This window comes from Salvelinus sp. IW2-2015, linkage group LG14 (genome assembly GCF_002910315.2).
Source record: "Salvelinus sp. IW2-2015 linkage group LG14, ASM291031v2, whole genome shotgun sequence".
Lineage (NCBI taxonomy): Eukaryota > Metazoa > Chordata > Actinopteri > Salmoniformes > Salmonidae > Salvelinus > Salvelinus sp. IW2-2015.
Window position 1 is genome coordinate 4,649,762 of NC_036854.1, and position 19,258 is coordinate 4,669,019.

The 19,258-nt window shown below is 41.5% G+C and overlaps 1 protein-coding gene across 1 annotated transcript in view; it reads right to left on the reverse strand.

Annotated features, from left to right (window-relative positions):
- LOC111972553 (potassium channel subfamily K member 10) overlaps positions 1 to 15,933 on the reverse strand; it is a 22,109-nt gene extending 6,176 nt beyond the window's left edge. Inside the window, exons 1-3 of the mRNA XM_023999563.2 lie at positions 15,622 to 15,933; positions 9,173 to 9,558; positions 1,858 to 1,975 (exon numbers count right to left, since the gene is read on the reverse strand). Coding sequence (XP_023855331.1) covers positions 1,858 to 1,975; positions 9,173 to 9,558; positions 15,622 to 15,676 — 559 coding nt within the window. The 5' untranslated portion in view covers positions 15,677 to 15,933. The remainder of the gene's footprint in view (positions 1 to 1,857; positions 1,976 to 9,172; positions 9,559 to 15,621) is intronic.
- Between the last annotated feature and the right edge of the window lie 3,325 nt (positions 15,934 to 19,258).

Genomic DNA, 19,258 nt, shown 5'->3' on the forward strand with positions numbered 1-19,258 from the left:
ATATTTATTTTGAGGCTATAATTGATTTTATTGATGTATTATATTAAGTTAAAATAAAGTTGTCATTCAGTATTGTTGTGATTGTCATTATTGTGGTTGTACTCCTCAATGCCATCGGAAAATCCTGGAACATATTCCAGTCAGTGCTGGCAACACAGTCCTGTAGTTTTGCATCTGCTTCATCTGACCACTTTTTATAGACCGAGCACTGGTGCTTCCTGCTTAAATTTTGCTTGTAAGCAGGTAACAGGAGGATAGAGTTGTTGGTCGGATTTACAAAAATGGAGGCGAGGGAGAGCTTTGTACGCATCTCTGTGTGTGGAGTACAGGTGATATAGATTTTTTTCCCATCTCGTTGCACATTTAACATGTTTGTAGAACTGATTTGTTTCCGGCATTAAAGTCTCTGGCCACTAGGAGCGCCGCCTCTGTGTGAGTGGTTTCCTGTTTGCTATTTCCTTATAGCGGACTGAGTGCGGTCTTATGCCAGCATCTGCTCTGTTGTGTTAAATAAACAGCCACGAAAAGTATAGCTGAAAACTCTCTAGGCAAGTAGTGTGGCCTGCAATTTATCACAATATTAATCTACTTCAGGCGAGCAAAATCTAGAGACTTCCTCAGATTTTGTGCTGTTAGCAGGCAATATTAACTAAATATGCAGGTTTAAAAATATATACTTGTGTATTGATTTTAAGAAAAGCATTGATGTTTATGGTTAGGTACACGTTGGAGCAACGACAGTTCTTTTTCGCGAATGCGCACCGCAATCGATTATATGCAACGCAGGACACGCTAGATAAACTATTAATATCATCAACCATGTGTAGTTAACTATTGATTATGATTGATTGATTGTTTTTTATAAGATAAGTTTAATGCTCGCTAGCAACTTACCTTGGCTTCTTACTGCATTTGCGTAACAGGCAGGCTCCTCGTGGAGTGCAATGTAATCAGGTGGTTAGAGTGTTGGACTAGTTAACCGTAAGGTTGCAAGATTGAATCCCCAAGCTGACAAGGTAAAAATCTGTCATTCTGCCCCTGAACAAGGCAGTTAACCCACCGTTCCTAGGCCGTCATTGAAAATAAGAATGTGTTCTTAACTGACTTGCCTAGTTAAATAAAGGTGTAAAAAAAATACAAAAAAATAAAATATATATATATTTCTTTTTAAATCGGCGTCCAAAAATACCGATTTCCGATTGTTATGAAAACTTGAAATCGGCCCTAATAAAATCGGCCATTCCGATTAATCGTTCGACCTCTAGTCTGTATGTAGCCTCGCTACTTTTATAGCCTCGCTACTGTTTCCATTGTCTTTTTACTGTTGTTTTTATTTCGTTACTTACGAAAGAGAAGTGACACAGAATACCTTTTTTGCACTATTGGTTATAAAGCATTTCACTGTAAGGTCTACACCTGTTGTATTCGGCGCACGTGACAAATAAACTTTGATTTGAACTATCCAAATAAAGTGTTACCAAGGCTTTAATCTACAGATGACTTCCTACATTATTTTCTGCATTGTTTTCAACAGAGCACTTCACTTCCTATCCCACAAGAAAACTTGAACTTTAAAAAAAGGAACATTGGTCAATGAACAACAGCCTCAGTGTGAATAAGGGGATACTATAGGCCACCACTATAACCACTGTTTGATCCAGAATAATCTATTGCCTTTTTCTGAGAGGGCCATAATTAAACAGGTTGAATGGTCAAGAATAACAGGTAATGTAACTACAGATGTGATTGATCACATAGGCCTCAATGGAAATAAACAGAGCAGGTGTGTGTGCAACAAGATGAGCATTTTGCTAAATATGTGTATGCGACCAATAACATTTGATTTGATGCTATTACCTATGGTTGTGATGACTGTTCCGGCGAAGAAGAAGGCACTGCCCAGGTCCCAGTGACTGGAGTTATAGGATGTGTCTCCTATCGGGCTGACCCCAGCATTCACAGCATCTACAGAGTGCTGGACACACAAACGCAAAAGACATTCACCAGTTTAATAGGAATTAGACAACTTCATGTTGTCTAATTCCTATTATTATTCCTACTAATTCCTAATTCCTAGATGATGGTATTATGTTCAAAATGGCAGCATTGTTTGGTGGTACAGAGTCTCTTGAGAGTTTCTCTTTCAGTTATCCTACAGCTGTAAAAGCATGTGTTGATTGCTAAACCATAACATAATTTGCATGTTGAATAGCTGAATTCTCAGGGGGGCTTTCGCATAAGGATCTATCAAACCTTCCCATGTGATTTCTTAAAGGAGTCAGTTGCGTAACATATGACTGCTGTGTTGCTTAGCACTGACGACGCCTCTGCACGGTGAATCATCAGGACAGTGCCACACACAGAGAGAGAGAGAGAGAGAGGGCGGGGCACATGATGCCCACGATGTTCTGAGCAACCCTCACACACTGTGCCAGTCTTCCAGTCTACTCGTCAGGAAGCCGGCATGCCAGATGGAACATCGGCGTGTCGCGCAACAGGAAGTAGCTCAGGGTGTGAGGGATGGTGGGATAGGTGGAAATGGTTGAAGGCCAAGTAAACAAGAGCAGAGCAGGAGACACCATGACAGTCCAGAGGTAGGGGGACATAGGTAGGGGAAAAAGGTAGGGGACAGAAAGAGGACAACGGGAGAGGACAGAGGGACCTGATTGTATCTGATCATCACTGACCATGCTGATAGCTGCTTGTGTAATGGAGGTGGATTTTCAAACCATGCTTGAGTGATGACTAACCTTGCCTGAGACCTGAAGAATTTTGTTACTGTAGCTACAGCGGGCTAACACAGTATCGTGATGCGCAGGAGACCTGGTTTTGAACTCTGGTTGGTTACACATGCAATCAGCTCCTCTTTCCAAACTGACAGTCTAATCATAGCTTATGTTTGATGAGCAGTTACTGTACATCTGCCCCAGGCTTTGTTTGTATCATCACTATATAATGAAACAAATCTGACTAAGATTTTTGGACACGCTAAACTTTGAAGCACTAAATACCTTCTAATTTCCTGTGATAAGACTCTACTATTCATTCAATGCCTATCCTCTCCCATGTAACAGGTTGTTGCTTTGCATGAGAATGGTTTCTCAATCAACTTATCTAGTAAAATAATGAATACAAAAAAGCCCCATCCTATTTAAAGTGAGGAAGAAATTCAGCAAGTCTTGGAGGATAAAAATGATTATTTATTGTTAAAGCATTTTGGGTTGATTTTAACAATACATAAGCATTTTTTTTAATCAACTTCCACTGTCCTCCAAGAGTTGCTGAATTTCCTGTTCACTTCAGTTTGCTCCTCAATTCATGCACCTTGGTTGGAAAGCAAGGATAGCAGCTGTGATCCTTTCCCTGAGCCCCATCCTTTCCACAGATTATTAATGACATCTAAATGAAACCCCTGCCTGTATCAGAGGACTGGTGAAGACCTGGCACTGGGCAAAGCAGCAGCATGCCTGGATAATGAAAGGTGACTCAGCGTTTCTATCAGAATGGGTTTTGCTTCAGGACACCTTGAATGAGTTCCAAAGAGATCAATGTCATCTCCTTTAGAAGCAGCCAATGCCATCAGGGATCTGCTCTTTGAAATACAGATACAGGATCTTAATCCTGCACACTAGGAAATGCAAACTTAGTGTATTCAAGGTTTGAAAAGGTTTCTAAAGTTTGTAATTTCCACTTTAAAAATGTCAGACTTGATTTGCCCTAACTAAAAATGTATCAACCTCTACAGAAATCTCCATTAATTATAATCCACATTTCCTGTTGCTGCAGGCTTATTTTCCTGCAGTGAGAAACTGGTCGAATTAAGATCCTATATCTGTATGCATTTAAAACATAACGTATGTAGGATCTGATAGGAGTAAAACATGCCTGAAAGATCTGTGTTAAGGCAGAGTGGGTTGTGAGGTCCTTCTTCAGCCTCTGTTCAACTACATGGTCTGCATTGCTTCTGTAACTTCCTATTCATACAGATGTAGGATCTTAATTTGAGCCAGTTTGCTATAGCAGCAATATAATCATGCAGCAACAGGAAATGTGAATTACTATGTGGATTATAATTAATGAACATTTTTGGTAGGGGTTTAAACATTTTTAATTAGGGCAAATAACACTCATTCTCTCCTAATGTGCTTGCGTAGACATTCTTCTGCTGAACCATGTCTGTTTGTTGAGCTGCCTTCTCAGTTAACCAATACATGCCACATGCATTTATCTTTTTGTCAGGATGCACAGACACCACATGCAGTAATGTGTGAAACTTGCCAAGATAACAAAATGTAACAATATAACCAAGTTATTGTCACTTATGCATGGCAGCAAGAGACTAGTACTAGTCATGAGTTGATATAGGGGGACTAGATTCTATAGTGGATGGAAGCTCAAAGTCACTCCCTATCCCCATAAACAGTGAGAGAAAAAGTGCTGTAGAGATTCCACAGGAGAAGGTTGTCACTGTTTGCCACAGAACTGACACAGAGTACAGAGGAGATATACATCTCCCCCCAGTAGTCTGGCCCAAACCCTGCTCTTCCCGGCCCTGCCATGCGCTGCCTGTCCTGTAGGCTCTACCTCTGGCCTAACAAACTAGAGAAGCAGCCTGGCACACGTCCCAGCACTGCTTATCATCTGCCCTTTTCTCCGCCAGAGAAATCACCTTTCACGTTGGATTGGAGGAGGATGTTTACGATGCTGTGTGCATAGACGAAGAGCGGTGGGTGATACAATCACAGTGTTGGGTAATTACTAAAGGCACCAGGGTAGGACCTCCGTGGGATGGAGTGACACGCCAGGGTAGGACCTCCGTGGGATGGAGTGACACGCCAGGGTAGGACCTCCGTGGGATGGAGTGACACGCCAGGGTAGGACCTCCGTGGGATGGAGTGACACGCCAGGGTAGGACCTCCGTGGGATGGAAGGGGTCGAATGACACACCATACACACCAGCCTGCACCCTGCCTCATGTTTGACAATGCTGGCTCAGTTGTTGACAACAATATGATCTGGCAATATACAGTACCCAAACAATGAGTCAGAATAAAAAGGCAAAGTAACCCAATGGCTTCAGAAAATATGAAGAAGGTCTAATGATCCTCTAGATTCAGTGTGATGGAAAGACCTAGTCACCAGAGTATTGTGGGTACTGTAGTAAATCAAGCTACACTTATAACATGATGTGGCACATTACTGGACTTTGAGGGATAAAATACTGTAATGAGTAATCTGTTCAATCCCAAGCAGCAGTAAACCCACCAGAGCAGAGACCCGGAGAAACAGTTGACATTCTCCCAGACCACTTCCATACATCCTGGGTCCTCCAGGACAATAGCCCCTAATGAATAATTCATTCCACAGCAGATGCTTTTAAGACTTGCGGCATAATTTAACCTCCCTGGGCTGAAAATGTAGGCAATTATCTCTGCATATATTAGAGGGGACACTGTTGCTTTTACCAACGAAGAACATGCCTGAAGACACCTTTTAAATGTTAAGCACTCCAAAGATGATGGTTCAATTTGAAATCCCATTTTAGCTTTTAGATTACAAAATACCTTGCATGCTGCCACATACGAGTCACAAAAATCCACTCAGGAAACAAAGTATATATATATATATATATATATATATATATGTCTAACAATCCTATGTCAGGTAATGTCAGTGTAGAAATGTAAAAATATACACTACCGGTCAAAAGTTTTAGAACACCTACTCATTCAAGGGTTTTCATAATGTTTTACAATGTTCTACATTGTAGAATAATATTGAAGACATCAAAACTATGAAATAACACATGGAATCATGTAGTAACCAAAAAAGTGTTAAACATATCAAAATATATTTTAAATTTGAGATTCTTCAAATAGCCATCCCTTTGCACAGTCTTGGCATTCTCTCAACCAGCTTCACCTGAAATGCTTTTCCAACAGTCTTGTTGGCTGCTTTTCCTCCTCTGTGTGGTCCGACTCATCCCAAACCATCTCAATTTGGTTAAGGTCGGGGGATTGTGGAGACCAGGTCATCTGATGCAGCACCCCATCATTCTCATTCTTGGTCAAATAGCCCTTACAAAGCCTTGAGGTGTGTTGGTTCATTGTCCTGTTGAAAAACAAATGATAGTCCTACTAAGCCAAAACCAGATGGGATGCCGTATCGCTGCAGAATGCTGTGGTAGCCATGCTGGATAAGTGTGCCTTGAATTCAAAATAAATCACAGTCTCAGCAGTAAAGCACCCCCACACCATCTCCTCCATGCTTTACAGTGGGAAATGCAAATGCGGAGATCATCTGTTAACCCACACCGCGTCTCACAAAGACATGGAGGTAGGAACCAAAAATCTCCAATTCGGACTCCAGACCAAAAGGAAAACTTTCCACTGGTCTAATGTCCATTGCTCGTGTTTCTTGGTCCAAGCAAGTCTCATCTTCTTATTGGTGTCCTTTAGTAGAGGATTCTTTGCAGTAATCAAATCATGAAGGCCTGATTCACATAGTCCCCTCTGAACAGTTGATGTTGAGATGGGTCTGTTACTTGAACTCCATGAAGCATTTATTTGGGCTGCAATTTCTGAGGCTGGTAACGCTAATGAACTTATCCTCTGCAGCAGAGGTAAATCTGGGTCTTCCATTCCTGTGGTGAACTCATGAGAGCCAGTTTCATCATAGCGCTTGATGGTTTTTGCGACTGCACTTGAAGAATATTTTAAAGTTCTTGAAATGTTCCGTATTGACTGACCTTCATGTCTTAAAGTAATGATGGACTGTCGTTTCTCTTTAATTATTTGAGCTGTTCTAGCCATAATATGGACTCTTTTACCAAATAGGGCTATCTTCTGTATACCACCCCTACCATGACACAACACAACTTATTGGCTCATACGCATTAAGGGGGAAAGACATTCCACAAATTAACTTAAGGCAGCACACCTGTTAATTGAAATGCATTCCAGGTGACTACCTCATGAAGCTGGTTAAGAGAATGCCAAGAGTGTGCAAAGCTGTCATCAAGGCAAAGGGTGGCTATTTGAAGAATCTAAAAACGTTTTTTTGTTTGTTGATTTAACACTTTTTTGATTACTACATGATTCCATGTGTTATGTCATAGTTTTGATGTCTTCACTATTATTCTACAATGTAGAAAATCGTAAAAATAAAGAAAAACTATTTTGACCGGTAGTGTATATTTTTAAAGGACAACGTATTTTGTGTTGCAGATGCTCTATATACACTGAAACATGTCAATTAGTGCAGAGTTGCCTATTTAAACTCTGCAGTAAAATATCCATTCTGCATTCTAAGCAATACAGGGCCAGAGCATGCAGTGAGGCATGGCAACTGCATTGGCATCCCTCCATCCCCTAGCACCATTTTCCAGATAGGAATTAATCCGAAATGTGACGGCCCTCTGCTTTAGCCCGTTTCCCTACTGCATCTGAGTTCTACTGTAACTAAGATAAACATCCACCTCATTTCACAGTTAAACAGTTCAAACAAAAACAATTACAAATGCTCTCACTTCCAATCGTTGCCCAAACCCGAGATCCTTGAGTAATAGCGAGCGAAGAGTATCCAAGTCATTAATGATTACAGTTCACACTGGCATCTGTGTTTCACTGTGAATTAGTGAACCGGCCAGGAAAACTCCACTTGGCTCCCTGGCAATTTGTTTCCCTACACCAGTGGGACTATGGCCTGCATTGTCCTGCATTATCCTGTCCTGTATTATCCAGTGTTTCACAGCTGAGGGGTCAATATCTGGCTGATTCAAATACTGTTTTACAAGGAGCTGGAAGCGTTCAGCCCTGAAAACCCTGCTGGCGCTTGCAGAAGTGAGAGCGCTGCAGTATAAGTCAAATAAAGCTCTGTTTATTAGGCTTCTCCTCACCAGATTCACTTCTTCACAGTTTTCATTTTCCAGGAGGTGAAACATTAGATTGAAGAAGCTGTTGTTTTCTGGAAGCTGTCGTGAGCTGGGTCCGAGAGGTTTGTCTAAATGTCCTGTGGACCTTCGTAGCTCAGTTGGTAGGGCATGGTGCTTGTAATGCCAGAATAGTGAGTTTGATTCCCGGGCCCACCCATACATATGCACGCGTGATACGCTTTGGATAAAAGTGTCTGCTAAATGGCTTAAATTATTATTATTATTATTATTATATGATTCTATCAACTAAAAGGAAGTAGGACTAAGAACAGGCAGGCATACCCTTTCAAGTCAAATGGATCAAGATGAATCTAAAAGAGGAAATCTATAGAATGACTTAATGTAAAAAGCATACAATTGCATGATAGGGGTATCTGCCAACTTTCTTATTAGCTATAGATAGACCTGATGAAAGAAAAGGAAGTCAGTATTGCTGCTGACAATTACATAATGTATTCCTGGTTGTATGGACATCTATCATAGCTATCCTATGATACAGATKAGATAATGCCATACATCTGTGACGGACCGGGATTCGAACCTGAGTCTCCGGTGCGCCACAAGACTGTGTTAGCCTGCTAAACTAAAGCTTAGGCATTAGCTTGGGGAGCTAACACAAATCTTTAGGATTCAGACTTACAATTCTTATCAATCATTCGTGGTTCAGCGAACCACCGCCGTTACACATCCACCTAGATGTAGTAATTGTCAGTTTGTCATTCTGATTACTATTCTACCACTTCTCCTCAGTCGTGTCTCTGAGCAGTTATTATACCAACCACGTTCCCCGTGAGGCACTAGCAATAACGAGTGTCATTAGGCATCACAGTGAGGAGAGTCTGGCGGTGGCAGCCAAGGTCTGAATTACTCCACATGCTGGCACGCAGGCTTCTGGGCATATTGGCCAAAATAGCACACACATACGGCATTTATCAATCATAATGCAGAGTCACGCCCACAGTATGGTGGTCAGTGGTCGCTTTGAATTCAGTGTGACACAAGCTAGACTCTATAGTTATGTTATTACACTAGCCTGTTTAGTGTGGTTCCTATCTTATTCCAGGATGGCTGGCGGTGTTAGTGTATAGTGTTTGTGTGGGGCTTGGCTAGCATTGGATCGATATAGAGTTCAGGTTTCAGGAGACCTGAGTCCCCACTAGGGACCCCAGACAACTGGAGACAGGAGAGCTCCAGTATTGACTGCAGACTGGCCTAGTGACTGCTGCCGTCTTTCCTTACCTTGATGAGTGCCTCCAGCTCCGTCGGTGAGACACAGGGGTGTTTCTGCAGGAACGCTGCCTTCTCCGCAGTGATGGTCACCTTCTGGTTGCTCTCGAAGGGCTGTTCCAGGGCCCGGAACACCAGACCTCCCCCGACCAGATATGCCACCACAACCACGAATACCGCCACCACCGTCTTCCACTTCATGACGGTAAACAGGGGCGAGCCGTCCTCGCCCACCGCCTCCATACTGGCCACCATGCTGGCGGGCCTTGACGGAGAGAGTCGGGGAACAGTGCAGCCCATGGGGTTCTGCATGGTGGCCACACTGGCCTGCACCAGGCTGGAACTCATCATGCCTGGCTGGACCTTCTTTTGGGGGAACAGATTGGTCTGGGCTGCCACTGCAGAGAATAAAATGATGAAACACTATTGTTAGGAGCTGCACTATGGGTAAAGTTAAATTTGTCATCACACACTGGACAATCCAAAAATCTATGAAAGGAAGGGGTGGAATACACTACCATATGCATGTCAGGAATAGGTGAATAACCTTGTAAGAATACCATATGGAACAGGGCTTGATTTCCTGGGCAGTTTGGGCTTCAGTCTATCAGTCCCAGGAGTATGACAATGAAACAGTAGTGGAGTGTGTCTTGATGCTTTGAGATGGTAGAGAGCGAGAGAGACAGAGAAACAGAGAGCGAATCTCAAAGTGTTCTGTGGACTTTCAGAAACCCCATTATGGTTAAAAGCAGGCATCTCAGAGCGCTATTTCAGTCAGTGGATTCACAGGATCTGGACTGGTATGGCTCGTAGCCTCAAGCAGGCTGAGAATGCTATGTTATTATGGATTAAAAAGTGAGCCTTCTATATGAAAAAATTATGGGCTGGTAGATGATGTTCTAATGCTGTACTGTCTGAATATTATTTGAAAAGAAAACCAGGAGTTGATTTTGTTTGTCCCCTTGTGATATGGATTTGTAGTTATAAACATTCACAATTCATAGCCATAGCATTGAAATATTTTGTCCAGCCGCATTGCTTCTTTTTCATGAACCTCAGTCATACCTTCAAGATGCTCGTTTTCATCATCACATTATGTAAGATTATGTTTGAAAGTCGTCACCGTTCTGGCACATCTCATGTGTACACACTATACAAAGAAGCCTTGATTTTGGTGATGAAAACCAATGGAATTGGTGCTGGTGATTTATGTAACCATTTAATAATGTCACTGTAAGGAAAAACATTCACTACAGTGGTCTTGCAGGTTCAATTAATTTTGATGAGCAATGCTAAACACTGCCTGCCACAAAAAGGAGAATAATTGTATGTGCAACACTTGGCTGCATGTAGCGCATAAAACAAGGCTGACATTTCTCCCAGAAGGTCATACTGATGATAACAGCTAAACAGGTAAATCACTTGCTACACTGGTGATTGGAGAGGCGGCTGGGTAAACATGTGACCATGCACGAGAAGAGGGCAGCCGCATGGACGTGCCATACATGCAGGATTGGCGGGAACTACCCATGCAGAGCTCGAGCTCTAAATCCGATGAGGTCATGTGTTTTATCCCATCTCTCAATGGAGCCCTATAATGCAGCAACTGTAACACACCAAGGTATCTTTAATGGCATTATATTAGCCATTTAGCCTTCACCATAACTGACTAGAGTGTGGCCATTGTCAATTCCCCTCAAATAGGGCATAGACCTTGGTGAGTGACTAAATTATGTTCACATATATTTATACATAAAAAGGCCAATAGGAAACACGGTTCCCTCTTCCGACTGGGCACAAACTGGTTGAATCGACATTGTTTCAATATATTGTGACGTGAAATCTACATGGAAAATACATTGGATTTGTAAAAAGTCATCAACGTAAACTCTTTTATAAAGGGTGAAATTTCAACATAGAATTATGTCATCATGGTAACCAATTTTCAACATATTTTATACAAGGTTTAGCTATGTTGAATTTGTACCTTTGAAACAATGTCAGATCTGCAACGTTATATCCACTATCAGAATAAACAAGAACTGGACAGCACATCCTACTGGAGAGTTGATGTACCTACAACTATGCATTTGGACTCCCATCCAGGATTTTAACCAAACCCGGCCATCCCTAGCTTTGATATTTTTCACTGACAATTACCAAAGTGCTATTGTGAGAATGATGATTGAGAGGTCTCTTAATCACTAACTAGACTCCCTGATGCTATCGAAGTCCTTCGAAAGGGCATGTTTAACAGGGCAAATTAAATGCAACCATACATCGTCAATGAGGCTATTTAGACCTATATAGAAATTGCGAAGTTATCAACAGCTATTGTTTCAATAGACAACACATATAGGCCTAGTGTTTCAAACTTTGGTTCAAGTTTATAATGAACATGTTGGATTCACGTCACCTCATCATTTTGGAGTTGGGATCAGAGCCATAGCCAACATGTGGCTCCGTGTGGGATGAAACCAGGGCCTACTCTATGGGGTGGAGGGGCCAGGCATAGAATTAGAAGAGAACTGAGGACCATCATGTCGAGACCAATGCCGAGCTCACTGAGAAACCTGCTAGCAGAGGAACCTAGAACATTTTCAACGTGTGTTGCTCCCTGTACACTTTCTTCAGGAAACCCACAGTGGCTGCACAGTACACTGGGGAAAAACTGAAAATAATTATTGATCAGAGATGGACTGGCCACCTTGCCACGGTGTCAGTCATTCTGAAATCAAGTGAACATCACAGAGATGCTCAGTGAAATCAAATATACTCGCGCATATGGCACAGATGTAAGCCAAGCTTTAAGTTTATTGCTAACATAACTCCTCGACCCTTCTAACAAGTTACTGCAGTCAGAAGCTACGGGTCTGCACACCAGTGTCAAACTTTTCCGCAGTTCATACGGGTGTGTTGAAAAACTGCAATGTAGTTCTGGATTCGAAAGGCTCAGCGAGGCATGCCAGTAGGGCACGAGCACACCAGATCCAAGCAAACGACGGAGACTCATGAGTAAAACTCTGCAGGAATATTGAGTTGAAAGCAAAGTGGGTAAGCATGATGATGGAAGCGAGAGTAAGTGTAAATGTCCTGTGCTGGGGGAAATGTCATCACGATTTACCGAAGGAAATAGTCAACTGGTGGAAGCTCTGTACCATGGATCCCGAGAGCCCAAACTTTTTGGATGTGAACAAGGTCAAGCCACTGTTGGATCTAACCAAAAGTGAACCAGTGGAAACAGAGTTTATTGTGGCTGGTACATTCTTGCAAAGTGAAATCGCAACCACAGCCAGCAAAAACCAATGGACCCCACTTAGTGTTTTTCAAAGATACAGCGGCCTTTGTCAGCAATGTCGACTGTGCTGTTGGCACTGAACATGGATTAACTTTTGAGGCATCTACAGTAATGTGTGAAAATTCCAACTCCACTAGGGCTGGGACGTATACCGGTATTGATGCATGGACTGGTTTGGGTTTTTACTTTACCTTCTATAACGGTATTTGAAAGTTTGGTTTGTTAAATGTGATACGCAGTGTGTAACGTCCATTTTTATAGTTTCTCTCTCTCTCCCTCTCCATGCCACTTTCCACACAGACCTAGCCCCAGCTCCTGTTACTCAAGGAGCGCATTTGTTTTTCCTTCGACCACAACACTTGCGTTCAAACTGCATGGTCAATGCAGCATATGCAACAATGTTGATGACAACGATGCAGTTGACACTTTGCTTCTTAATATAAATCTACTAGCATTTTATGATTACACTATTAGCTTGTGTTTCTAACATCTGCAAACCGCTAGTGTGTCTTTTCTTAGCAAGATGTTCCTAAATCTTGTTAGCCACTAACGCTAATCGCTAGCTAGCTAATAAATGTACTGAGTAAGAGCAAGCGTAATCAGCTATACAGCCTGATAATACCAGTGATGGTGTAGACCTAAATCAGCATGTTTGTGCAACAGTATCTTCTAAATTAGAGGTAAACGCAAAGCAAGAATATGTTAGCTACATGAAGTAACTAAGAGAAAACATTCATGTAGCCAAAGATTATAGGGTCCCGTAGGAAACACCTATCAACACTTTAGTTCCTACCCTGTGACAATAACTCCTCCCTGGCATTTTCATTCGTTGTCATGTCAAACACTATTAAAAGTGCCCACTATTATACACTGCTCAAAAAAATAAAGGGAACACTTAAACAACACAATGTAACTCCAAGTCAATCACACTTCTGTGAAATCAAACTGTCCACTTAGGAAGCAACACTGATTGACAATAAATTTCATATGCTGTTGTGCAAATGGAATAGACAAAAGGTGGAAATTATAGGCAATTAGCAAGACACCCCCAATAAAGGAATGGTTCTGCAGGTGGTGACCATAGACCACTTCTCAGTTCCTATGCTTCCTGGCTGATGTTTTGGTCACTTTTGAATGCTGGCGGTGCTCTCACTCTAGTGGTAGCATGAGACAGAGTCTACAACCCACACAAGTGGCTCAGGTAGTGCAGTTCATCCAGGATGGCACATCAATGCGAGCTGTGGCAAAAAAGGTTTGCTGTGTCTGTCAGCGTAGTGTCCAGAGCATGGAGGCGCTACCAGGAGACAGGCCAGTACATCAGGAGACGTGGAGGAGGCCGTAGGAGGGCAACAACCCAGCAGCAGGACCGCTACCTCCGCCTTTGTGCAAGGAGGAGCACTACCAGAGCCCTGCAAAATGACCTCCAGCAGGCCACAAATGTGCATTTTATTGTCAATCAGTGTTGCTTCCTAAGTGGACAGTTTGATTTCACAGAAGTGTGATTGACTTGGAGTTACATTGTGTTGTTTAAGTGTTCCCTTTATTTTTTTGAGCAGTGTATAATTAGAATAGACATTCTATTTCCATGATTCCAACAGTTAACCCAAGTGTTTTGCTCTAAATCACAAGTCAAATTGCAACATTTGGTTAAAAATAAGGCCCAGATTACTTGCCCATATTGTGAAGCACTACATGGCAGTGTGGAAATGATCTCAAATACAGAAATTGATGAAAATTAWGACTTTTTGGGGGTTGAAGTATTCTTATGTACAAAATTACAGTTGTGTATGTGGCAGCATTTCGGATAGGCCTACATTTTTATGTCGCAGTACTAGAGGACCAATACAATGTGTAGCCTACTAAAATAAGTAGTCAAAATGTTCAATCGGTTATCATTCATTTGCATTACACAGTCGTTGTGTGATAGGCTACTGTAAAACTGATGTCAATACCATGAAAACGACCCATAGCCCATTTTGTTTGCCTCCCTCCCTGCTCTCTTGCTATGCGTGTGTGCGGTTTGGCTTTACTATCCTTGTAGGTTCCAGAAGTCAGAAAATTACGATTTGCACAAGTGGGGACTTTTGATGGTCCCCACTTGGAAAAGGGCCATTTTATGCTTAGGTTTTAGGTTTAGGGTTCGGGTTACAATTAGGGGTTAGGGTTAGTTTTATGGTTAGGTTGAGGGTCAAAATTTAAGGGTGAGGATTTTGAATGGTAATACCTTTAGTGGTCCCCAGAAGGATATTAAAACAAACGTGTGTGTGTTGCTCTCTGAATGAGAATTTACTTTAATTTGCGGCAGATTCAAAGTGGCTACTGTCATGTTAGGCATTTAACATCAGATATGGATATAGAATAATGACTTGGTTTGAATTAGTTAGCTTATCTGAAACTCTCCCACAGAAAATAATGCGCACCTGGAGAAGTGGCGGCTTGGCTTACTTTAGGTTACGTTCATTGCGTAGTGAAACAAATTCGACAGAAATGTAGCCTGTAGTTCTAATGATTGAAGTCTAAGCTATGAAGCCTGTAAGAATCTTTCATAAGTTAGTGGTGCTCATCGTGTCGAGCTGTTCTGTGCTTGTTGGTAGGCGCAAATTGTGTGTTGGCCTATGGCAGTTAAGGCTGCATTTCGGATAAACGTGTGTCTTAATGGGGCGCATATATGTCGTGCGTTATTATATAAAACAACGGTTGTTGATGTGTATGGCTACATTTCAAATACATTTTTGTACATTCGAACAGCAGTAGGAACACTACCTTGTTTTATTAGGACTAAAGCAATACTAGCTGATTTAAAATTCCCCCTCAGGCATGTCATCCTGGTACCAGGCCTAGATTAAATGTATCCATAATAAGTAACACATTTGTGGTAGTCTATGCGCCATTCCTCGTTGGATAGTGGTCATGCAACACATGCTCCTCCTGTACGTGGTGTACACATTCACTGCTGTCATAAATTGACTTATATCAATAACAGCAGTTTTATGGTTACCAATACAATTAAAGTTTCACATATAGTCCAATTATATAAAGGTTAGGCTATTTCAAGTATGTTTAATTAAACAAAATAGCCTATAGTAGACTTATGGTAATCTTGGATGCTTTAAACTCAATCGATCTGCTTTTATTGATTACCAACAAACGTTCCAATACAAACCTGGCGAAGGGTTGGGGTGCCCTGGTTTTCTTGGGTTTTCTGTGGGAAATTTCATCTTGATTTTCAGTTTTCCACAATGGACAGAACCCTTGGCGAAAACAACTGACTGGAAACAACAACAAAAAACCTTGTCTTTATGTGAAATCTTTCAACGCCCTTTCTATTGAATCCTTTGTTTTTAACCGAGAGAGAACGGAGAACGGTAGAGAGTAAAAACACATCATCCGTGTATTATTTTGCTCGTCAGTGAGAACGAGGTACCCGTGTAAAAAGCTAATTACAAGCTCCCCTCTCCCCGCAGCAGCCTCTACTCAAGGAACACCAGCGCGATGCTCACTCGATATTGCTCGTTGCACCACATTCCACGCCAGTCCTTTTGTATTGTAAACAACTACAACACGTAGGAAGAGACCGGGCTCCTACAGCGTTGACGAACTTCACGATTACATGTTCAAGAATTGCTGTCTCTACCGCTGTAACAAATGTAGACTTCAGCAAAGGAGTAGGCTAATTAGGTGATGGCGCGTGCGTCTCTCTCCCGCTCTTTTTAATGCTAGTGCGCCAAGAGGTGGCGTGTTCTTACGGCAGCACTCCAACCCCGGGAGGCATATGCCATCCAAGTTCAACATGGAGAAGGCAGGTTTGCTTGCATTTTAGATGGGCAAGGCATTGATTAATACAGCTTGTCTTGTTAGCCAACCTTTCCAAAAAACCTGACGCTTGTATAGGCTGTGTAGAGCATGGAGCTCACGGACAAAAGCTCCCCTTATGAATGAGGTTGAATGCGGCAGCCCCCAGGTATTGAATATACCAGGTGGTGGTAGCAGATAGTGGATATAGTGGTCCCTGCGGCAAAGCTTTGTCATAACTCCCTGTGTTTCTGTACACATCATTACAGTATCCAAACATGCAGAAGAAATCAATCACCAATGGGTATCTGCCCACTTCTTCCACTTCTCATTTTGAGTTGTTACATAAATATTTTTGGCGTACAACGTACAGTATTTTGGGGTGAGACAAAGCATTGGCATGAGTCATATTTCCATGGTGCAAAGATTAGGAAGTCAATTGGAGATATATTTTTATCCAAAAATAGGCTACTATTTTGTTTTTCAATGTGCCTAAAACGACGTTTTGTATAGTTGATGTAGCAAAAGCATAACCAAAGTTACATATTGTTGGATTATTGGCCTAATAGCGTAGGCTATTTGCCGTCGTTCATAGTCTACTCACAATGTCAATGTATTTATGACTTAAAAACGTACTGTAATATTGTAACTAACTACATGAATGTATACTGACGTAAGCATAGCAGAACAGCGAATATGAGCACCCTTTGAACAGGATATGCCGCCATAATAATGATGATGATGATGATGGTAATGATGATGATGGTGATGATGATGATGATGACGGTAATGAGGACGATGATGCTGGTAATGAGGATGATGACGGTAATGAGGATGATGATGATCATGGTGATGATGATGATGGTGATGGGGATGACGATGGTGATGATGATGATGGTCATGATGATGATGATGATGGTATTGATGATGATGGTGATGATGATGATGGTCATGATGATGATGATGATGGTATTGATGAATGATATGGTATATATGTGTGTGATGATGAGAAGAAAATAGATTCCTTGTGGTCAAAGTGCAAAGTTCTGCCCAGCAGGTGCATCTATAATGTATGATTTATTCAACTCAGCTCAATAATGGTTTGAATGAATCTGTGGTGATCAAAATAAACCTCTGAATTTCAGGTAATGCTATACCGTTATGATAAATAATTACAAGAGGTGTACACTTACCTGAGATTTATGTGTCATGATTCATGGATTACACTCATGAAGTCCAGTTCTGATTTACTTCCATGACTGTACTGATCATACACCTGCAGTAAGGTGCTTTTGTTGTGTCCTGTAGAGTTGTAGTCATGTCATTGGCTGACATTGAGAGGTGGTGTTGTTGATTGATGACAAACTTTGGAATGCTCTCAGAAAGAGAGTGCAGGAACCATCTCCAAGTCCATGCCATGACAATGTCTTCCAGTGGGAGAGGAGAGCAGGTGAGCACGCCATCTTCTGGCCATCCTGAGAATACACAATAGAATGGTCTGAATGTGAATGATGGTCTCCCTCAAGAGTTATGCCTACAAGAACTGACCGAGATAAAGTAGGAACCAATATGGACAATTGAATTTATGACTTAAAAAACGTACGTAATATTGTAACTGTAACTACATGGATGTATAGTGGCGTGAGCGTAGCAGAACAGCGAATATGAGCACCCTTTGAACTGGATATGCGTAAGTTATTTCAGCACCATGGACAGCTCCTCCTACGTTGGGAGAATGGTGTGCTGGGGTGGATCCATCCTTTACACCATTCTCTCGCATCTACATGAACACACACACACCACACTACACAGAATAATGGACTTCATTAAAAAGCTTATCAGACTTCTGAATACCTCAAATCCAAGTTCAGTGAGTCAACTAAGCGCATAATGCCAATCACAGTGGGGAAAGTACACATAATGACTGGGGGTGAATGTGATGATGATGATGATGGTCATGGCGATGGTGATGATGATGACGGTGATGATGATGATGATGGGTGGTGATTGAATGTGATGGTATGGATGTGTGATGATGATGTGATGATGCTGATGGTCATGATGATAGTGATGATGATGATGGTGATGGTCATGATGATGATGATGATGGTCATGGCGATGGCATTGATGGATGTCATGATGATAGTGGTGATGATGATGATGATGGTGATGATGATGGTCATGGTGATGGATGATGAGGATGATGGTGATGATGATGTGGTGGAATGGATGATGATGATGGATGATGAATGGATGATGATGATGATGATGATGGATGATGATTGATGATGTGATGATGAGAAGAAAATAGATTCCTTGTGGTCAAAGTGCAAAGTTCTGCCCAGCAAGTGCATCTATCAATGGAAAGATTTCATTCAACTAGGCTCAAAATGTTTGATAATCTGTGTGATCAAAAATAACCTCTGAATTTCAGACAAAGCTATACCGTTATGATAAATAATTCCAAAGAGGTGTACACTTACCTGAGATTATTGTGCAGTGTTGGAAAGTACTTAAGTAAAAATACTTTAAGATACTTAAATTTTTTGGGGTTATCTACTTACATTAATTATTATATTTGCCAACTTTTACTTTTACTTCACTACATCCTAAAGAAAATCATGTACTTTTCTCCCTACATTTTCTTATGACACCAAAAGTACTCATCAACATTATTCAAGAGAACATCCCTGGTCATCCCTACTGCTCTGATCTGGTGGACTCACTAAAAACACAATGGGTTTGTAAATTATGTTTGAGTGTGCGCCCCAGCTATCCGTAAATAATAAATAAAATAAAATTGTCCCGTTTTGGTTTGCTAATATAAGGAATTTTGAATTATTACTTTAACTTTTGATACTCAAATGTATTTACAACCAAATAATTTTTTACTTTACTCAGGGGGGGTATTTTCCTGGGTGGACTCTCACTTTTACTTGAGTCATTTTCCATTAAGGTATCTTTACTTTTACTCAAGTATGATAATTGAGTACTTTTTCCACCACTGT